The sequence below is a fragment of the Triticum urartu genome, chromosome 1 (genome assembly GCF_003073215.2).
Source record: "Triticum urartu cultivar G1812 chromosome 1, Tu2.1, whole genome shotgun sequence".
Taxonomy (NCBI): domain Eukaryota; kingdom Viridiplantae; phylum Streptophyta; class Magnoliopsida; order Poales; family Poaceae; genus Triticum; species Triticum urartu.
Genome location: NC_053022.1, coordinates 185,021,499 through 185,039,766, shown reverse-complemented (window position 1 = coordinate 185,039,766; position 18,268 = coordinate 185,021,499). Strand labels below are relative to the sequence as shown.

The 18,268-nt window shown below is 41.4% G+C and overlaps 1 protein-coding gene across 3 annotated transcripts; it reads right to left on the bottom strand.

Moving 5' to 3' along the window:
- Positions 1–209: 209 nt before the first annotated feature.
- LOC125553552 lies at positions 210–17,825 on the bottom strand. 3 transcript variants are annotated; one of them, XM_048717327.1, is made up of 15 exons: positions 17,513–17,823; positions 16,161–16,288; positions 15,944–16,076; positions 15,338–15,494; positions 15,181–15,259; positions 14,903–14,943; positions 14,661–14,777; positions 14,448–14,528; positions 13,770–13,829; positions 13,587–13,638; positions 13,303–13,383; positions 6,231–6,278; positions 2,160–2,195; positions 1,290–1,364; positions 210–573 (listed from the first exon to the last, which is right to left on the bottom strand). In XM_048717327.1, the coding sequence occupies exons 1-15, from the start codon at positions 17,667–17,669 to the stop codon at positions 523–525; spliced, it is 1,296 nt and encodes a 431-aa protein (XP_048573284.1). In that variant the 5' UTR covers positions 17,670–17,823; the 3' UTR covers positions 210–522. The 3 variants fall into 3 exon arrangements, with proteins under 3 accessions (XP_048573284.1, XP_048573291.1, XP_048573296.1); XM_048717334.1 differs by lacking the exon at positions 210–573 and having other exon boundaries at positions 1,298–1,364; positions 2,106–2,195; positions 17,513–17,824; XM_048717339.1 differs by lacking the exons at positions 210–573; positions 1,290–1,364; positions 2,160–2,195; positions 6,231–6,278 and adding an exon at positions 7,979–8,238 and having other exon boundaries at positions 17,513–17,825.
- Between the last annotated feature and the right edge of the window lie 443 nt (positions 17,826–18,268).

Sequence of the window (18,268 nt, the reverse complement as noted above, 5' to 3'; positions counted from 1 at the left end):
GCATTGTAATGTAGTGGCCCATGTTAAGAACTCTAGTTTGTTGTGTGTTTTCCATTCTGTTCCAGATTGTATCTTGGAGACTTGGTATGACTTTATTGCTTAATCAATAAAATGCCAGACTTCCAAAAGAAAAACATGCTAGCACTTCGTTGAACATTCTCTGCCGTTGCTACTGACTAGGGAGTAAATGAAGAACACTGACTAGGGAGTAAATGAAGACGACTCTTAGATTCAAATGCAAGGTCCAACAGATATTCTGATAAATCGGACAATCAGGAAAATAGGCACATCCATAATTCTGAAATTATAAACACATAAAAAAAAGTAATACTTCTAGTACAGATGCATTCATGCATCAGCAAGTCATCGTAAACATATTTGCACAGAAAGATACATATTCTGCGCTCATACACCAGTGGGCTACCACGTGTAGTTGAAACTTGAGATTAGAATTGCTGCAACACAGTCGGCAAAAGAATAAGGTTACAACATGGTATAAGGGCTTCGGCTGCATCTGCACTGCTACTCTGTCTCGGTGACCGGAGGCACTGCATCCACCTTGTACCGGAGAGTCTGGCATATGCAAATGGAATGGACAATCATTATCAGAAGAGAAGAAAGGGGGGGGGGGGGGGGGGGTATCTTTTTATGTCCCAGGAGTTGACTTGACCAGTTTAATTCCTAGCGTTTTTCTCCTTTTACTCATTTTTGGCCTTTTGCTTTTGTTTCCATATTATTCATATTTTGTGCTACCCAGGCCTTTGGCGATCTTTAATATCCATGATTTAGGGAGTTTCTTCCACTTTTGATGCCCCAGGACTTGACCGGTTTAATTTCTAGAGTTTTTCTCCTTCACCCATTTTTTGCCTTTTGCTTCTGTTTCCATATTCTTCAAATTTTGTGCTACCCAGGCCTTTTGCAATCTGTAATATCCATGATTTAGGGAGTTTCTTCAAAATAGTCGGCAAAAGAAGGGTCATACCATCCATGTCCAGCATGGGTGGTTCCAGCAATAGTCACAGAAACTGAACCTAGTAAACACACTGCCAGTGGGTTTCATAAGCAGTAGTTATTACGAAGCAATATGTGTTAGCCTTATATATTTTATTACTTCATAGTTTAGGCAGAAATTCTAGCAGTCTTGGAGATGAACTGAGATGCTTGCTAGATGCAAATCAGGAAAAGGAGTTACAGTTTCTCCAGGACATTATAAACAAATAGGAAATGGCTAAAAAGTCAAGTCACTAAATATACAAACTGTAAATGATGAACAGGATTCCAATCAATACCTTTTTGAAGAATGTTGAATATGAGTTGTCCCATACAAGCTTGTACGATCCAGCGAAAACAGTGCAAAAGTTACCCTGTGCAGGACAAACGAAATGTTAAGCATTAGAAGAGCAGATACGGGTTTTACTCTTACACCATGGCTGCTAAAAGCTAAAGCAACAGTACTCTTGCCCAGGGTTTTTTCCTGTGCAAGCCGGTCGCATAATTAAAGCAAAAATAGGACAAACATTACCCTGTTTAAATCATTCCCTAGTCAACTGGTTGGGATTGTACATCTAGCAATTTATTAGCAAAACCATATGTTTCCACATTTTTCTGAACCAAAACTGTAGGGGAGCCCCCACAGTAAATTTTATTGCAATATATACAAAACAAATGACTATGACATCAATAATGTTGGATAGAGGTATAAATTTGGGTGGTTGGACAATAGTAATCAACTATGGTGCCTGACTGCACACGTTTCTGATTACCTGATGATGAACCAAAGGTCTAGATCAAGGTGGGATTCATACTTTTGATTGGCTGGTTACCGTTTGCATTAATAATAATACAAACGGCCAACAGACCATGTGGTTCTCTCGCTGTGGCCCATGTTATGACGGCCGAAGATGTATTCCACTAGCCTAAACATGCAAACTGCTATGCTAAGAATAATACTTTGTACTAAAGCTGTGACAATTAATTTGGACCGAAGGGAGTATAAAATTTGACTGATCTGTCGAACACATAAACATGCTAATCCTATAACCTATTAAACCCTTTTTTGGAACTAACTCGCTTTGAATGAAAACTATATTGATTGGACCACAAACCTGAAAAGTAGAATATTTCGAAGCAAAAGAGGATAAGCATTAAAGTGAACTCACTTGGTCAGCTTCATAACGTCGGTAGGGAAGAATCAACTGGAAAACATATACATTCATTAGAGAAAACAATTAACACATATGAAGGTCAAAATAAATTTATAGAACATGTATATGGAACAGTCAGAATATCGCTGCTTCCGAAGTCCCACGACTCCCGACGTTCCGAGCCTTACAAGGTTTCTCGGACTCCGAATCGCAACCCCCATTTCGGAAGTCAGTTCTAAGGCGGGGGTAGGGGGGACTCTTGAGTTTGTTCAAGTGGGGCGTGAATGAGTTACATGCCCATGGGGAGCTATTTATAGCATAGGGATCGTTGACAAATGACAAAGGCTACCCTTGAGATGAGGAGGTGGGAGGGTAGAAAGAGGTAATCTTTGGTCTATGAGTCAATGGGATCCTAGTGGGCTAGGAGGGAAATTGTGGCCCATGGGAGGAGGAATTCCCTCCACCATAGCTTTCTGGCTTGGGCTCCATCTTTGACTTAGTCTTTTATCTTCTCTTCTTCCATCAACTTGTTGACCATGAGGGCTCAGTTGGACCTTTGTTGACCCGGGCGGCTTGCTTCAGCTCATGGAGCTTGCTTAGACTTTTGTTGACCACCTTGGACTTGGGTTGAACATCTTTGTGGGTGGCATGTAGGACTCGGGTGGGACCCCGGATATAATTTTAGCTATTCTCTCAACACATATTCTCTTGTATAGGATCTTGCAGGCATATGTATCTAACAAAGACAATGACTGGTTTTTAAAGCCACAGGCAACCTGTCCGCTACTAGGTAAACAAACATATAAAAGCTAGTTCAACTTGATGTGTGATTCTGAATACTTTTCATTGCAAAATGGAAATGCTCAAGTTTCTTCCGAGATAACAACTAGCCAACTGATTAATCATTTAAGTAAGGGAAACACTTCTAATCAGTAGTCTGATAGGGAACTTCTTCAGAGTTGTCCTGTGCCGTTGATGCTTTCCTAATCCCATGGCTTATACTCTAAGCAAACTGCCCAAATTAATGCCCCGAGGAAATCTCGCCTGCCCCATCCTAAACACCTGATTACGTCACATGTTCGACCCATCCACCCTACCCGTGTGGCATCACCCGGGCAAGCGCATCCTCAAGCTCGCCGACCTCCCTCGTCGCGACGGCTACCTCCGCCACCACCGCAATCCGCCTCAGGCCCCAGAACTCTATGACGTCAACAACTGCTCGAGGTAGCCGCTGCAGCAACCCGCCCATGTCTGCTCCGCCAAGCCCTGCTCTCACCGCCGACGGCGCCGCCCCCATTGCCAGCCCGCTTCCCCGTCAGATCCTGCTCCTTCACCATTCATCCCGCCGCGCTGGTTCGCCTTTTCGGCTTGGCAAAGAAGCTGCACACGTATCCCAGCCATTGTGCCCCTGGCATGTACTCACCTGAACTAGGGTTTGATTCTTTTTTCACCACTTGATTTGATTCGCATTACTCTGGATGCAATACTTGGTTTGATTAATTTGTGTATCTGTGTTACATCCGATGTGTAATGGATCACTATTTAATCTACGAAATTTGGTTAATTTCTTATGCAAATGAAATTAATATGATTCCCAATCTTGCCGAGTAATATTAGTTTCGATCTGATTTCAAATTTCCATGCTTGCATCCAAGTTTAGATCTGTTCTTAACTACTATGTTAGTGCTTCTTAGTTCTGTAGTCTAAATTGCTATACATATGCTTCTGGACCCTATATATTTTGCTTCCAAATGACAAAAGTTACAAAAATCAATATGTTGATGAGTCAAAAACATCCGTCCCCTTGGTGGCCGGACATTATAGTTTTGCTTCAGTGGTAATTTTTCTATGCTTCAATCTGAACCGGCTGTCTGTAAGAACATCTTCTATGTATCTTCTGTATAGCATATTTTCATCCAACCGCAACAGGAACTTCCAATATGACAGTACATTTGCTTCTAAGGTTTCTGCATAAAGCTTCCTTGCCTGCTGATACTGAATTCATCATTTTTTTGCTTCTCCTGCTTATAACCATAGGAAAAGTTCATGCTCCCATATAATACTACATCTTTCTCCGTTGTAGATGCTTTGCTTCTATACAACCATGCTAGATTTTTTTAAAATTGTTGTTGTAACATGCTTTCATTTCTTATGTTTTCAGCTGACCCGGGATAATGAAGCATTTGAAACCTTAGTGTATGCTGAAGAGCCCTTATGTGGCATGCTGGTTGAAAGATGTTATCTTAGGTCTTCGTACTTATTGGGCTTCCAAACTATACCTCATATGCTTCTTCGGTCTAGGTAGAATGCTTCCATGCTTCATGTTGTTTTTCTTAAATCGTTGTTTTCATTTTTATCACCATTGTAATATTCCATGCATCCTAATTATGCTACACACGTTTCTTTGCTCTAGGTAGTTTGCTTCCATAGTTCATGCTTCTACCTTTTTGTGTTTATTGGCACCATTTAAATTTAAAGAAAGCCCCATGTATGGTGTGAAAGATTGACTCATTGCTTTTTATGTAAGCCATGCTTCCTACTTTCATGTTATGAATATGTTGCCTACAACATATAATTTTCTCTTCACCTCAATTTTATTATGCTTCCATTGCCTATCATGTATGTTGTGATAGATTAAATTGTTGCTTCGTGTTGTGCAGATGCTTTGCGCCGAACGATTCCAACCATGTATCACTAGTTTCTTAAACATGTTGTATTGTCCTCTCCTCATGATGTTGACGGTGTCGATCTCAAGGCGGTGGAGGAGGTGGTAGAGACATGGGCGGAACCGCGATTAAGGCTTCCCTTGAGGATGGCGTTTTCCTAAGTACTCCACTGACATGACGACGTGGACGCATTGCGGCACACGCTAGAGCGTGTGAGCTCTAGCTCACGCGACCATCAAACCAAGCGATCAATCGGTTGCAGTGGCAGCCCTGCTGCTTGCTGTCACCACAATGGCGACAACTTTCATTTCGTGATTCTTCGCCTACACATTCCCTATCGTGCAGCCGCGGCCCAAGACAATGCCCTCGCTTCCTATACGTCTTAGTCTCTTAGACATGGACCTTGGATAAGATTTATTTTTTCTGTTTTAATTGTATTAGGCTTTTACGTGGATGGAAGCAGATTCCTTTTTCTTTAGAAGCAATTTTGTGTTCGTTTGAAAACAATCTAGTTGCTACCGTGGAAACCATTTTATGTTTGAGTGGAAGCATATTTAATTGTTGACCATTGATGCAAATTTCCTTTCAGTGGAAGCAAATTTTCTGGTTGCCAGAAACAAATTCTTGCTTCATTGGAGATACAGAGTAAACATTTATAATGAGCACATATTTCCTAATGAATTTGTGTTAGACCAAAACTACTTTGGCTACTGTTTGTTGAAGCAAAATTATATTGAGTTTATGGAAGCACATATGTGGGAAACAAATCATATGAAGAAAACAAAAGTATCAATCCTGGAAGGTCTCATAGATGGACGCACTAGATCGGAAGCAAATTGGAATCAAACTTTGATTCCGTGCAGTCTGAGGGCTTCACGTTTCAGGATTAACATAATCACAGGAGAGTTTAGCGAGAGTGTGTGTGTGCTAACCAGAAGCAGTTATAAGCAGTTATTAGGAAGCAATCAAAGAGCCAACCAGAAGCAGTTATTAGGAAGCAATCAAAGAGCCAACCAGAAGCAGTTATTAGGAAGCAATCAAAGAACCATGCACGGCCTAGTACTGGATCCAACGGCCGTCTTACATCTCATCCTACGGCTTAGCACTAGTCTGATAGGAAGCAAGGATCGGTAGTCTGATTCCTAGTGCTTCCTTTTAAGTAATTTGAGGTATAGGTGTGCCAGTTACAAAGTAGTTTTTTTAACTACTAAAAAGACAACAATCAGCACTATTTAATCATTAGAAACTAGCTTCGAATCTAAGCACCAAACCATGATAACTACTGCAGTCATACTACTACTAATTGAATTAATATCATCAATATCCACAAATGACAAACTGTAGATATCTTCAGGATATTTCATTTCCTTTTGTGAACAGAAAAAACATAGTCACATTATCCCAAAATTTAAAAACCTACCGTTTTCTCCTGTGACGGGCTTATGTACTCCACATGAAAGCCAATATCCTGTCCAGGTAAAAGTTTTCACTTCAGAATTGTAAGAACACAAATCACATACAACAGTGAAGAGAAATGTACATCAAACTGCCAGTTTCTGAAGGTGAAATAACAATATCATTCGCAATTTATTTTTTTCAGTCAAGTTTGAAGGATTGAAATGAGAAAAACGGGAACTTTTCCTAGAAAGTCAGAACAAATAATACTTAATACCTACTCCCTCTGTAAACAAATGTGGGACGTTTACGCAGTTTAATTAACGTCCTACATTTGTTTACAGAGGGAGTAATTATTTGTTGCAACGGACTTAAGTGAGATGACCAATGGGTTTTTCCTATTTGGATAGGACCAAGATGACTTGAAAGTGCATCTAGGCCCCTAATGATATTTTGGTATTGATGACACAATTATAGGGAGTAATGTGTTTGTTAATTGCATTGTCAGGTTTTAGTCCCCTTTATGATGATTGTCGAGTCATCGGCGACAACCCAAAAGGAATAGATCTAGTCATAGAAGCCCAGAGGTTTCGAGAAGGCTCTATTTTATTTTCGTTGAGTTGGTAAGGATCCCGCACTATTACGAGAGGATGTGTTTGGTGAAGAGTCTTGGTCAAAATGACCAACATTTTTGCTAGAACAAAAGGAACCAAAGCCAAAAAGCCCAAATACCCTCAAGAATTTCTCCAAAAATCAAAGGAAATGAGATTGGGGGATTGGGAAATCTGATGCGGAGCATCCCACGGCCATTCCCATGGATATTCCATCACCACCGCAAACACGAGGCGGACCAATGACGAGAGCCCACGCACGTGCCATCGAAACCGAGGTTACCTCTTTCCTCTTCGAGCTTCCTTTGAGCTCATGTGAGAAATGACTTCTACCTCAAGTGGAGACTTTATGCATGCTTAGGTATCAGGAGAAGACCATGGAGAAGCAAGGAAGGATCAGCAAGTCCACGGGGAGCCACAAGAGGAAGGAAGAGAAAGTCCAAGACGCGAAACACCGGAGGCTCTCCCGACACCCCGGGTGCCCGGACAAATGGACTTCCGGCCACCAGAGGGCAAAGTTTCTGGACACCGCGGGTGCCCGGACCTTCCTCCCAGTCGACCACCCCGGTTGCCTAGACCACCCCGACCATGCCTGCGTGCATTAGGGGCAAATGACCCTTGTACTCCTGCTTTTCCCGCCAAATCTTCCCTAGGCTATAAGTACTAGTCCCCCAGCTCAAAATTAGGGTTAGCAAAGTGTATGAGACTATCTAGAGAGAGCTTTGCTCATCTACCACTCCTCTTGGAGATCAACACCTCCTAGGAGAAGATCCCAAGTGGATATCAAGACCTCTTGGAGAAGACTATCATCAAGACCCCACCTCCTTTGGAGTGGGAAGAACCTTACCTTTGTGCTATTTTCCCTTGATTGTTCTTGTATACTTGTGGATCTCATGTATGCTATTCTAGTGGATGTGTGATTTGGGTTTGTTTGAGTGATTTCCTCTTGTTGTTCTTGTTGTTCATCCCTTTTCCCCCTTCCAAGTGTGAAAAGATCATCCATTAGGGTTCCACCCTACATCAAAATCTTTCTCCAAAGTACATATGGAAGAAATACTCAAGAGGTAACCCTATCTGAAGTGGGAAGGGGTATTTATAGTGTGGAGAAGAAAGTAGCCATTTTCTGCAAAATTGCACATCCAGGTGTTATGGGAACAACTTGTAATTCCACGGTGCCATAGGCCAGTATGTATACATGTACAAGTGTAGGAAATGTGCAGAAATTCCCTTATACAACAGGGAAAATACAAAAGCTACACAACACTATTATAACTCTAACACCCCTCTTAAACTCATGCGGGTCAACAACACTGAGTTTGGAGAGATAAAAGCCATTATGCTCTAGTCTATGCCTTCATGAAGAAATCCACCAACTGTAACTCGGAAGACACATACTGAAGAGCAATCATCTAATCCTGCACACTGGAGCGCACAAAGGAACCATCAACACCATATGCTTGGTGAGCTCATGCTTCGCAGAGTCGTGTGAATACTAATAACACATGTACTGTTGAAAATAAGAGGAATGGGTGTAGCGACAAACAAAATCCTCAAGCAACCACCGTAGCCAAGTCAGCCCTTCTGTTAGAAGAGCCATAGCACGCAACTCAGCCTCTGCACTCAAATGAAAACTGCAATCTGTTTCTTCGTCTTGCAGGCAATGAAAGAACCACCAAGAAAAACACAGTAAGCAAAAAGGGGTTGTCAATCCGAAGGATCGCTAGCCCAAGTAGCATCCAAATAGGCCTAAAGATGGAACGAACTAGAGGGTAGAAAAAAGAGATAGTGAGAGAGAGTCCCACAAAGATACTGTGAAACACAAAGGAGGTGCCAGTAGTGGACCAAAGTGGAGCAGAGACATACCGACTCAAAATGTGAATGGGATGAGGAAATATCCAAATGAGTAACAGCTAGATAGACATGGGATGAGGAAATATCCAAATGAGTAACAGCTAGATAGACAAGACTCTCAACAAGATAACGGCAGCGCATCAGGTCAAACAGAGAGTCACCGTCGGAAGCACGGAGGTGGACGTTGAGTTCCATCGAAGCCTCAAAAGCGCTCATCAGTAAGAGCAACACGAGCAATAAGATCGTGAATATACTTCTCTTTTGAGAGCCATTAGAGGCGGAAGAAACCTCAATCCAAAGAAAGTAGCGAAGAGGACCAAGATCAAACATAAGAAACTGCTCACTACGACGAGCCTTCACAAAGGCAATGTACTTAGAGTTGTCGCCAGTGATGATCATGTCGTCGACATATAGAAAAAGAGTCCGACCACGAGAGGTAGGGTGGACAAAAAGCGTGGGATCATGAGCACTCGCCGAAAAACCAGCCGCAGTCACCATTGAGACGAAATGCTCAAACAAAGCACGAGGGGCTTGCTTAAGGCCATAGAGAGAGCGGCGAACACTGCCTACCATGCCATCATGAACAGAATAGAATACCCGGGTGGTGGTGGTGGCTGCATGTATACCTCCTCAGGCAACTCACCATTAAGAAAAACATTCTTGACATCAAGCTGAGAGACAGACCATTGGCGAATAGAAGCCACCGTGAGAAGGGTGCGAACAGTTCTCATCTGGGCCACAGGAGCAAATCTCGTTTTAGTCACAACCATGCTCGTCGACGGCTCCCCCGACGCCTCCCAGTTACAGCACCTCGTCAAAGATGACATCACGGGAGATGTGCACGTGCTTTGAGGCGGGGTTATACATCATGTACACCTTGGAGCCGGTCTCGTAGCCGATGAAGACCATGGGTGAACTCCGATCATCGAGCTTCAGATGAGGGTGCGCCATCTTGACGTGGCCTACACACCCGAAAACACGAAGGAAATGTACATCAGGCTTCACACCGTGCCACGCCTCGTACGGTGTCATGTCGTCGACGCTTCGAGTAAAGGACCAATTGAAGATGAAGACGGCCATGAGCATCGTCACCCCCCAAAACATGTTGGGCGCCATGCCGAGTATGGTCTGGTTTCATCGCTTGACGACACCGTTCATCCACAAACAGATGGACAAACGGAAGTGGTGAACAAGTTTTTGGGTAATCTGATCTGTTGCATTTGTGGAGAAAGAAAGGGACAATGAGATTTGGCTCTATCTCTTGCAGAGTTCTCCTACAATAACTCCAAGCATAGATCCACAGGAAGGAGTCCTTTTTCCATTGTCTACACTAAAGTTCCAACACATGTGGTGGACCTGGTGAAGCTACCATCAAGAGGAAACTCAAAATCAGCATTGTCCTTTGCTGATAATTACACCGAGTTATTTGAAGAGATTCGTGGTGTTCTGGAAGCACAAAATCAGAAATATAAACAACTTGCTGATTGCAAAAGGAGGCCAAAATCATTCCAAGTTGGTGATAAGGTGATGGTCTACCTCCGAAAAGAGAGGCTGCCTTTAGGTGTTAAGGGGAAGCTTAGGCAGCAAAGGTATGGGCCCTTCTCTATCATGAGGAAGATAAATGATAATGCTTATGTGATAGATCTCCAAGCGACATGGGCATATCCAACATTTTCAATGTTGCGGACTTTGACTCCCTACCATCCAGAAGAAGCGCTCTATGAAGATAACTCGAGGGCAAGTTCCAAACAACACTAGATGAGAAAAAAAATCGTATGTCAGATTTGTTTGGCTACTTCTAGATGCTTCCACTCTAGTGTAGTATTTCTTTTCTTTTCTTTTTTATCCTACCTACTGTTTTCTAGAATCTTCTAGTTGTGAGTAGCTATGAGTAGAATGGTGAAACTTAAATAATGTTTTCTAGAGTATACCAGCTATAAGTAAAAGTATGTGAAGGCTTCCCAAAGCCCTATATATAGAGGTCCTCACCTCTACTTTGAACCAGACTATGTACCCACTACCTATAATAAAACTTGTTGTTCTTATCTAAGATCTTGGAGTAGATCTTGTGCTCTAGGAGTTCTGGATTCAACTCTTGCTGCCATATCGGCCTACATTCGCCTCTAGAGTGATATCTAGCACAATACGTTGAAGTAGTTCCTTCATCACTTGTGTTGTACACATTGTAGCAGCAAGGTGGATTTGCTCCTCCACAACCTTTGTGCTGCTTCAACGACACCCTACAATCATGCCAGTGACGCACATACGGCATCCTCCTGGCCTAACTAAAACAGCCTAAAAAATCGCTAACAGAACAACTCGATAAAAGGGCTGCCATGGCAGACTTTAGAGCAAGTATAATAGGGTGACATAAGCGGGCTATAAGGATTGCCACCTCAGAATTATGATGATGTGGAGGAGAGGGGAGAGGAGAGAGAAGAGGGATGGGCTGTAAACTTGTATCCAGCTGCAGCACGAGCTCCAATACACTTTGTGAGAGAAGAAGGTGGGGTCAAGCATTAACTACATAGTGTATAGAGCCAACAACTATTATATGAATGGGCTTTTAGGTTGGCTATAAATGAGGTGGCACAAAGATAGAGCTAGCAGTCGGCTATATTATTAATCTTGCTCTTATTTGTCTGCCCTCGAGGAAAGGTTTAAGCCCACAACCAAGTACTCCTACTACCTTAACAGGTTTGACTCTGGATTTTGGCTTATTAGCTTTGAATAAAGTGATTATAGATAGTCCAGATGTTCATAGGAAGTCTGATGGTTATACATGTCTCCCTTGGAGAAAACCAAGTCCCAACAAAGCACATTACCCTCATCAAGGACATGTAACAATTGTTTGAACAAGTGGTGGCGACACTAATGACTTCCCGGTTAAAATAGAACTGCACCAAGGGTCAGCTTTGAGCCCTTATCTTTTTGGTTTGCTGATGGATGAGGTCACAAGTGATATACAAGGACATATCCCATGGTGTATGCTCTTTGTGGATGATGTGGCGCTAGTCGGTGATAGTCGGAAGGGGGTCAATAGAAAGTTAGAGCTATGGAGACAAACCTTGGAATTGAAAGGTTTTAGGCTTAGTAACTAAAACCAAGTACATAAGGTGTGGTTTCAATACTACTAGGCGCGAGGAGGAGGTTAGCCTTGATGGGCAGGTGGTACCTCAGAAGGACACCTTTTGATATTTGGGGTCAATGCTGCAGAACGATGGTGATATTGATGAAGATGTGAGCCCTCGAATCAAAGCCGGATAGATGAAGTGGCGTCAAGCTTCTGGCATTCTCTGTGACAAGAGAGTGCCACAAAAGCTAAAAGGCGGGTTCTGGTGATTCAACTCGCAATGTTGTATGATGCTGAGCGTTGGTCGACTAAAAGGCGACATGTTTCAACAGTTAGGTGTACTGGAGATGCCGGATGCGCATGTTGAGATGGATGTGCGGCCACGCAAGGAAGGATCAGGGCCAGAATGATGATATACGGGATAGAGTTGGGGTAGCACCAATTGAAGAGAAGCTTGTCCAACATCGTTTGAGATGGTTTGGGCATATTGAGCGCAGGCCTCCAGAAGCTTCAGGGCATAGAGACAGCTAAAGCATGCTGATAATGTTGAGATGTCAGGGTAGACCAAACTTGACATGGGAGGAGTCCGTAAAGAGAGATCTGAAGGACTGGAATATCACCAAAGAACTAGCCATGGACAGGGGTGCGTGGAAGCTAGCTATCCATGTGCCAGAACCATGAGTTGGTTGTGATATCTGATGGGTTTCCGCTCTAGCCCTACCCCAACTTGTTTGGGACTAAAGGATTTGTCGTTGTTGTTGTATTAACATACCTTACAAAGTATAATGTTGGATAGAACTATCATGGTTGTTAGAGATGGAACTACACACGGAAGAGTTTAATAAATATAAAACATGTAATCATTTTGTTAATATATTAACATATATACTCCCTTCGTTTCTTTTTACTCCGCATATAAGATTTGTCTAAAATCAGATTTATAGTAAAAATACCAACATTGATAATACAAAATCAATATCACTATATGCATCATGAAATTAATTTTCATATTGTATGACTTAAGTATTGTGGATGTTGATATTTTTACTATAAAGTTGGACAAACTTTTATGAAATTTGACTTCAGACAAATCTTATATTCAGAGTAAAAAGAAACGGAGGGGACACATACAATAATAGTTTTAATTGTAAGTCATATTTTTAAGGACAGTATGTGCGGTTCACGGGGAGGCGGCGCATAAGGAGCACTAGCCATACCACAGGGCATACTCAGGAAAGGAGTCGGCACAATGCATATATATCTCCGTAGTTGGGTTAGTTGGATGAATATCTTTGTACCTGGATAGCTCCGGCATGATCTTAACAGATTGGTTACATCAGACTATATAAACACAACATTGTCATATCTTTGCATAAAGTAATTAAATAAGGAAGTCCCCGGTACCCACGCTCATGCTCACTAAGCTATTGAAAACACATAGAAGTATAACACAGCAATCAAAACAGTTAAAATCAACTCCAAGTAGCATAAAGATTATGACTACACAATAGGAAATTGCTAATCATTTTGTGTTTCTTGGCAGTAGGGGTTGGACAGAGTACCAGCAGTGTGCTGAGGGCCCCTTGTTGCAACGAGAAATCCCATGCAATATATGAGTTGACAGCCTCAACACTTAAAATAACCTGTAGAATAATGATTGACAGAACATAAGTATTTTGAAACCCTAAAAGTCACAAAAAACAGCTAAAAGATGTTCCAAACTAATATTCAAATATTTAGGTAACTGTAAACCAAATTTGCATTTCATACTCCCTCCAATCCAAAATAGGTGTCGTGGTTCTTCATTAATGAGCCAAAAAAAAACTGTGTCCAACTAAAATGGTACCTCATGTGTCTTTCCCGCTGGAATAATGGTTTCTCGGTACTCATCGTTTTTCCTACATGAAGTGTAAAAACAAGAGTCTTTCAGTTCTGAAAGCCCTTCCAAAACTTCTCCATGCTTCGTAGCGAGCTAATGCTAAATAAGCACAGCAAAATGCATCAAATTTGCACTGAATCGAGTAAGTACCTCGAATCAGCACCTGCATCCTCAGCAGATATGAAGAATGGGGCATTCACAAAAACCTCACTGCAATGGTTTCTCTCAGCAGTTAACAGATTGTTAAGTGTTAACAGTCATAAATAGAAGTAAGAAATTCTGCATGCCATATATTAGGATCTATTCAGGCTGAGGCTGGTGAACCTGCATTGCATGATCAGCATCTAACTTCCTACAGTAGATTAGACTTCTTCGTGTTATTTATAGGTTACATTTGATAATTATTTGCTGAAATCAGTAGGCACCAAATGCAGGTTAACAAGTGCATGGTTTTGATACAATAAAGTAGGTCGACAACAAAGATGCTAAGATCAAGTTAACAAGTTAAACAATGTCTCAAAGTAAAACGCTCAGAGCAAAAAGAAAAGAAATAGCTATTAGGTTCAAAATGTATCAAAACCATGTGAAGAAGCAGGAAGCCAAACTTATTGAATCTTGTAGCCCACAGAAATAAGGTTGTACAATATTATGTATTTCTTCTTTGAATCCAAGTATTTGCAGAGTATGAATAGAAGATGATTGCGAGTTAAAATTTTAAACGTATATGTGAAGCACTAGTATGGAACATGGGAACATAGAAAATCAACATACTATTGTTAGAGCGTAACAACTGTTAGCTAGATAAGGTTGATAATGAAATTATAGTACCCGATGAATGTAGTGAACTTCCCAAATTCCTCGGTGTATATAACCACTGCCTGCTGCAACACAGCAATGTCATCCTTCCCTCTGTTTATTTTTTAAATAGAGTTTCAGAGTTATTAGAATTAAAAGGGGCATATGCAAACAGAGCTAATTCCCGCAAGATATTCTATGGCTAGTTAAAAAGTGTATACTCTTTTCAAATAAAAACTCGCTCACATTTTCTTCTGTCCATATCGTGCCAAAGAGAGATGTAGATACAACCGAACTGCAAGCACCAGTTTTGTAAGTGTGTATAGTGCTGGCCCGTAGCGTTCTCTTTGCACTTCCATAGGTCTGACGAGAAAATTCAATAGAAAGAAATGTCATCAATAATAAGTACATTCAATATTTGTCCTTCACTCCATGTACATGGTAGTACATGCTAACTTGTGTTACGATAAAAATAGTAGCATGCATACCCATTAGCATCATTTATTTGTCGAATAAAATCCAATAACACCTGCAATGGTCAGCACAAGAAACTGATTGTTACTATGCCACCATGTAACATTGCATTCTAAAAGGAGTAATAATAACTACTTAAGGGAACATTCAACAATTTACATCTTGATAATAATATGCCAATATTAGATGGAATGAAATTCGTAACAATCCAGTGTTATCTCAAATTTAGAATAACGATGTTCTCATCATCATCATCAAATATGGTGAATATGAATTGAACAATTTGGCTAACCTGTGGAACACCAACCAAGTACCTAACAAGTGTCTTATATACACCTGTTGCAGAACCAAGCTGCGCTAATTGCACCCGCCTACATACCAAAATGGAAAATAATTATAAATTTATTGATAATGAAAATTTGTAGACCGATAAATGAAAGGAGAAGAACCTATCCATTTGCTGCTTCCATAGCAATGCATATCTATCATGAATGCTTCCACCAGAACTAACTACAGCATCAACCTCCGCTTGCTTATTTCTCTCAGAGCGTTCTCGCTGTTGCCTGATCAGTGTACCGCGGAAGTCTTGTGGCATGTATGTCATAACTACAGATGTTGTAAATGCAGGTCAAATACCAAATGATAAGGCAATTAACATGACAAAAGAAGTACTGTTTTACTATACAAATTTCAGTTCCAGAAATCAATAGTTCAAAAATGACAGGAAGGCAACATGGTACAGACTCGTCACAAAATAGAACAAGATATATCATAGAGCATATCACAGTAAGCTAGTTGGTCTAAAAAATATCATAGTAAGCTAATATTTGGGACTGTGAGATTAACAACTGAGGAAAATCTCAGGAAACAGTGAAGGGCTCCAGGGAAATTATATGGGAAGGAGATTCAATCATCTATGTCCAGGACATGCTAGAAAACAACCAGTACAAAACTATTGGGTGCACAGTAATACAAGTTTTAATGGGTAATTGTATCTTTTACCTCTATTTATGAAACAGTTAACAGTAAAGTAAGCAGAAGGAAAGAATGTCAACCTGTATTGAAAACATTATCGGCATTTTTTAGCTGAAACTGTTCCAACTTCTTCAACATCTCTTTCAATTTAGTTTCACAATCATCAAGTGTGGAAACTATCTCAGCGTCTTCTAGTGTGGACTTCTGTTGAAGCTGGTCGCAAGCACATGACAAATGTTAGCTACAAAATTGAAAGGTAGGAGTCATCCTTGAAGCAAGATTCAGAACTAAACTTACAGCAACGGGACGACGAGATTTATTAAGCAGAAACAGAATCTCTTCCATCTGTTCTCTGTTCTTCCACATGTTCTCATCTATTTTATGGGCAGGTACACCAGATGCCTCTTGTTCCAAGTGCTCCTCCTCTTCGACATGCAAAAAAGATAGATTTATCATGTCAGAACAATACTTGCTTCAGAAAGATCACCCAAGCAATGTTCTATAATTAGCAAGCCAAAGAGTCGCAGCTGATGTCCTAGTGAAAATCTACTTCTCTTCTTAGATAGTAAGGTACAATATGAAATGGTTTTAATCTTAGTGTTAACCCTTACACATTCGTAAAACTTCTGCTAACAACACCCTGCATGGATTTACAACAGACGTCGCAAGAAACCAACGCATGAGATCTGCCACTGATAACTTATGCTAGCATGCATATTTCTCTATCTTTAATGGGACTTGACCTTTTTCTTGGACTAAGTTCATCTTGCTTTTTCACTGATCGTCTCACTGATAAGTGGGATCGGTACCAGTATGTCAACTAAGTGGCCAAAACGTATTCATTCAGGATTTACGGCCAAAATGGAAATCTCCATTTCAAAATGTTAATTACAAAACCATTGTCCCTGCTCCCAATTTCCCGCCTACTTTCCCTTTCTAAGAGAGTTACATTTGTTTTTTCCACTGCTAATGTGAGCACTCACCGTACAAGTACAGGGGATTTTCCCTTCATATTTCTAATAATTTATTTTTGTTGTTTGTCTTAACTAAAATTAACCATATGGCACCCTTTGTAATGCACAGGTCTTTTACAGGTAGATAGCATACAATCTTACTACAGAGATGAAACATAAATGGCTTCCAGGACTAATGAGCAGCACCCGAATGTAACAAATTAGACGCCCCTGTCAAACCAAACATCCACGCGGCTAACAAAAGCACTATAGAAAGGCCAATTATAATTAGTGCATGCCAAGGATCAAAACCTGCTGCAGTTTCAGCTTCTAAGACTAAACTTTCAAGTCAATTAGTACAAGATAACAGCACTAGTTACTAGTTAGCCACTAACCAAATTCTGCATATAATGGGGAAAAAGAACCGAAAACGTACAAACCCTGAGAAGCATACCCACCTCAGTTATTGTGCTGGCAATAACTGATTTTAATCGTTTTGAGTCTGGCTAGACCGAAGAAAGGGAAGCAGCCTCCAATTTCTAGCATGCCCCCGAGCAGGAAACTACCCGCACTAGAAGAACCGAACAAGATTACTGTACCCATTCCACTCTTCAGGAATCGTAGTAAGATCAAAGGTAGCAGCAGCGGGGTCGAGAAGCAAGCGAATCGCAGCGAGGCATCAGATAAAGCGCTCACCGGGGGAGAAGGGAGAGGCGGCGGCGAGTTCGGCGGACAGAGCGCGGAGGCGGGCAGCGAGGGCGGTTACGCCGTCGGGGATAGGGGGCAGCGGGTACTTGTCGTAGTAGCGCGCGAGGTAGTCCCGCGTGATCGGCACCAGACCCTCTGTCGTCATCTCCGTTGGCAAGATTGGAGAGCAACGGGGACGAGTTCGCCGGCGGTAGGTGGAGGTGATGTGGGAGGAGAGGAAGGAAGGGGAGGCAGGAAGGGCACGTGAAATAGACGTGCCGTTGGAACGGTGGGTATGGTAACCGGGCGGTGGAGAGGTTGGTGCCGTGGTTGGTTGGTTGCTTGCCTTCAAGAGAGCGGAGACCTGGGAAAGTTCTGTACTCGAATTTGACCACTTTCACTGTGTGTTTGAGACGCCAACTTCCTCACTAAGGCTTAGCAAAGTATTATATAAACCAAAATATCAAAAACTACAGTAATTTGCCTGTAGATGTGAGATACCATAGTTTTATCAAAACAGAGTATTTTGCAGTATTCACAATACATAAAACCAGTTTGGCTGCCGCATAACGCTGTAAATTTTGTTGTTTAGCCGTTGTGTTTAAGCACTCAGCAGCTTTGTTTTTAAAAAAGAGGTTTGGGGTTTTTTTTTATGCAGAGAAAAAATTGCAATTTGCCCAATACTACAATATTAAAAGCATAATTGTTATGGGCAACCAAACAACTCATTGTAGATAAAACTATAGTAATCTCAAAAACTGTAGT

What these genes read in the sequence shown, in the direction of transcription:
- LOC125553552 (XM_048717327.1), bottom strand. Translation starts at nt 17,669, where the DNA reads ATGACGACAGAGGGTCTGGTGCCGATCACGCGGGACTACCTCGCGCGC. An exon ending in CGCCTCTCCCTTCTCCCCCG is followed by an intron (nt 16,289 to 17,512) that starts GTGAGCGCTTTA and finishes TGCATGTCGAAG; the next exon opens with AGGAGGAGCACTTGGAACAA. An exon ending in ATTCAACATTCTTCAAAAAG is followed by an intron (nt 574 to 1,289) that starts GTATTGATTGGA and finishes TGCATATGCCAG; the next exon opens with ACTCTCCGGTACAAGGTGGA.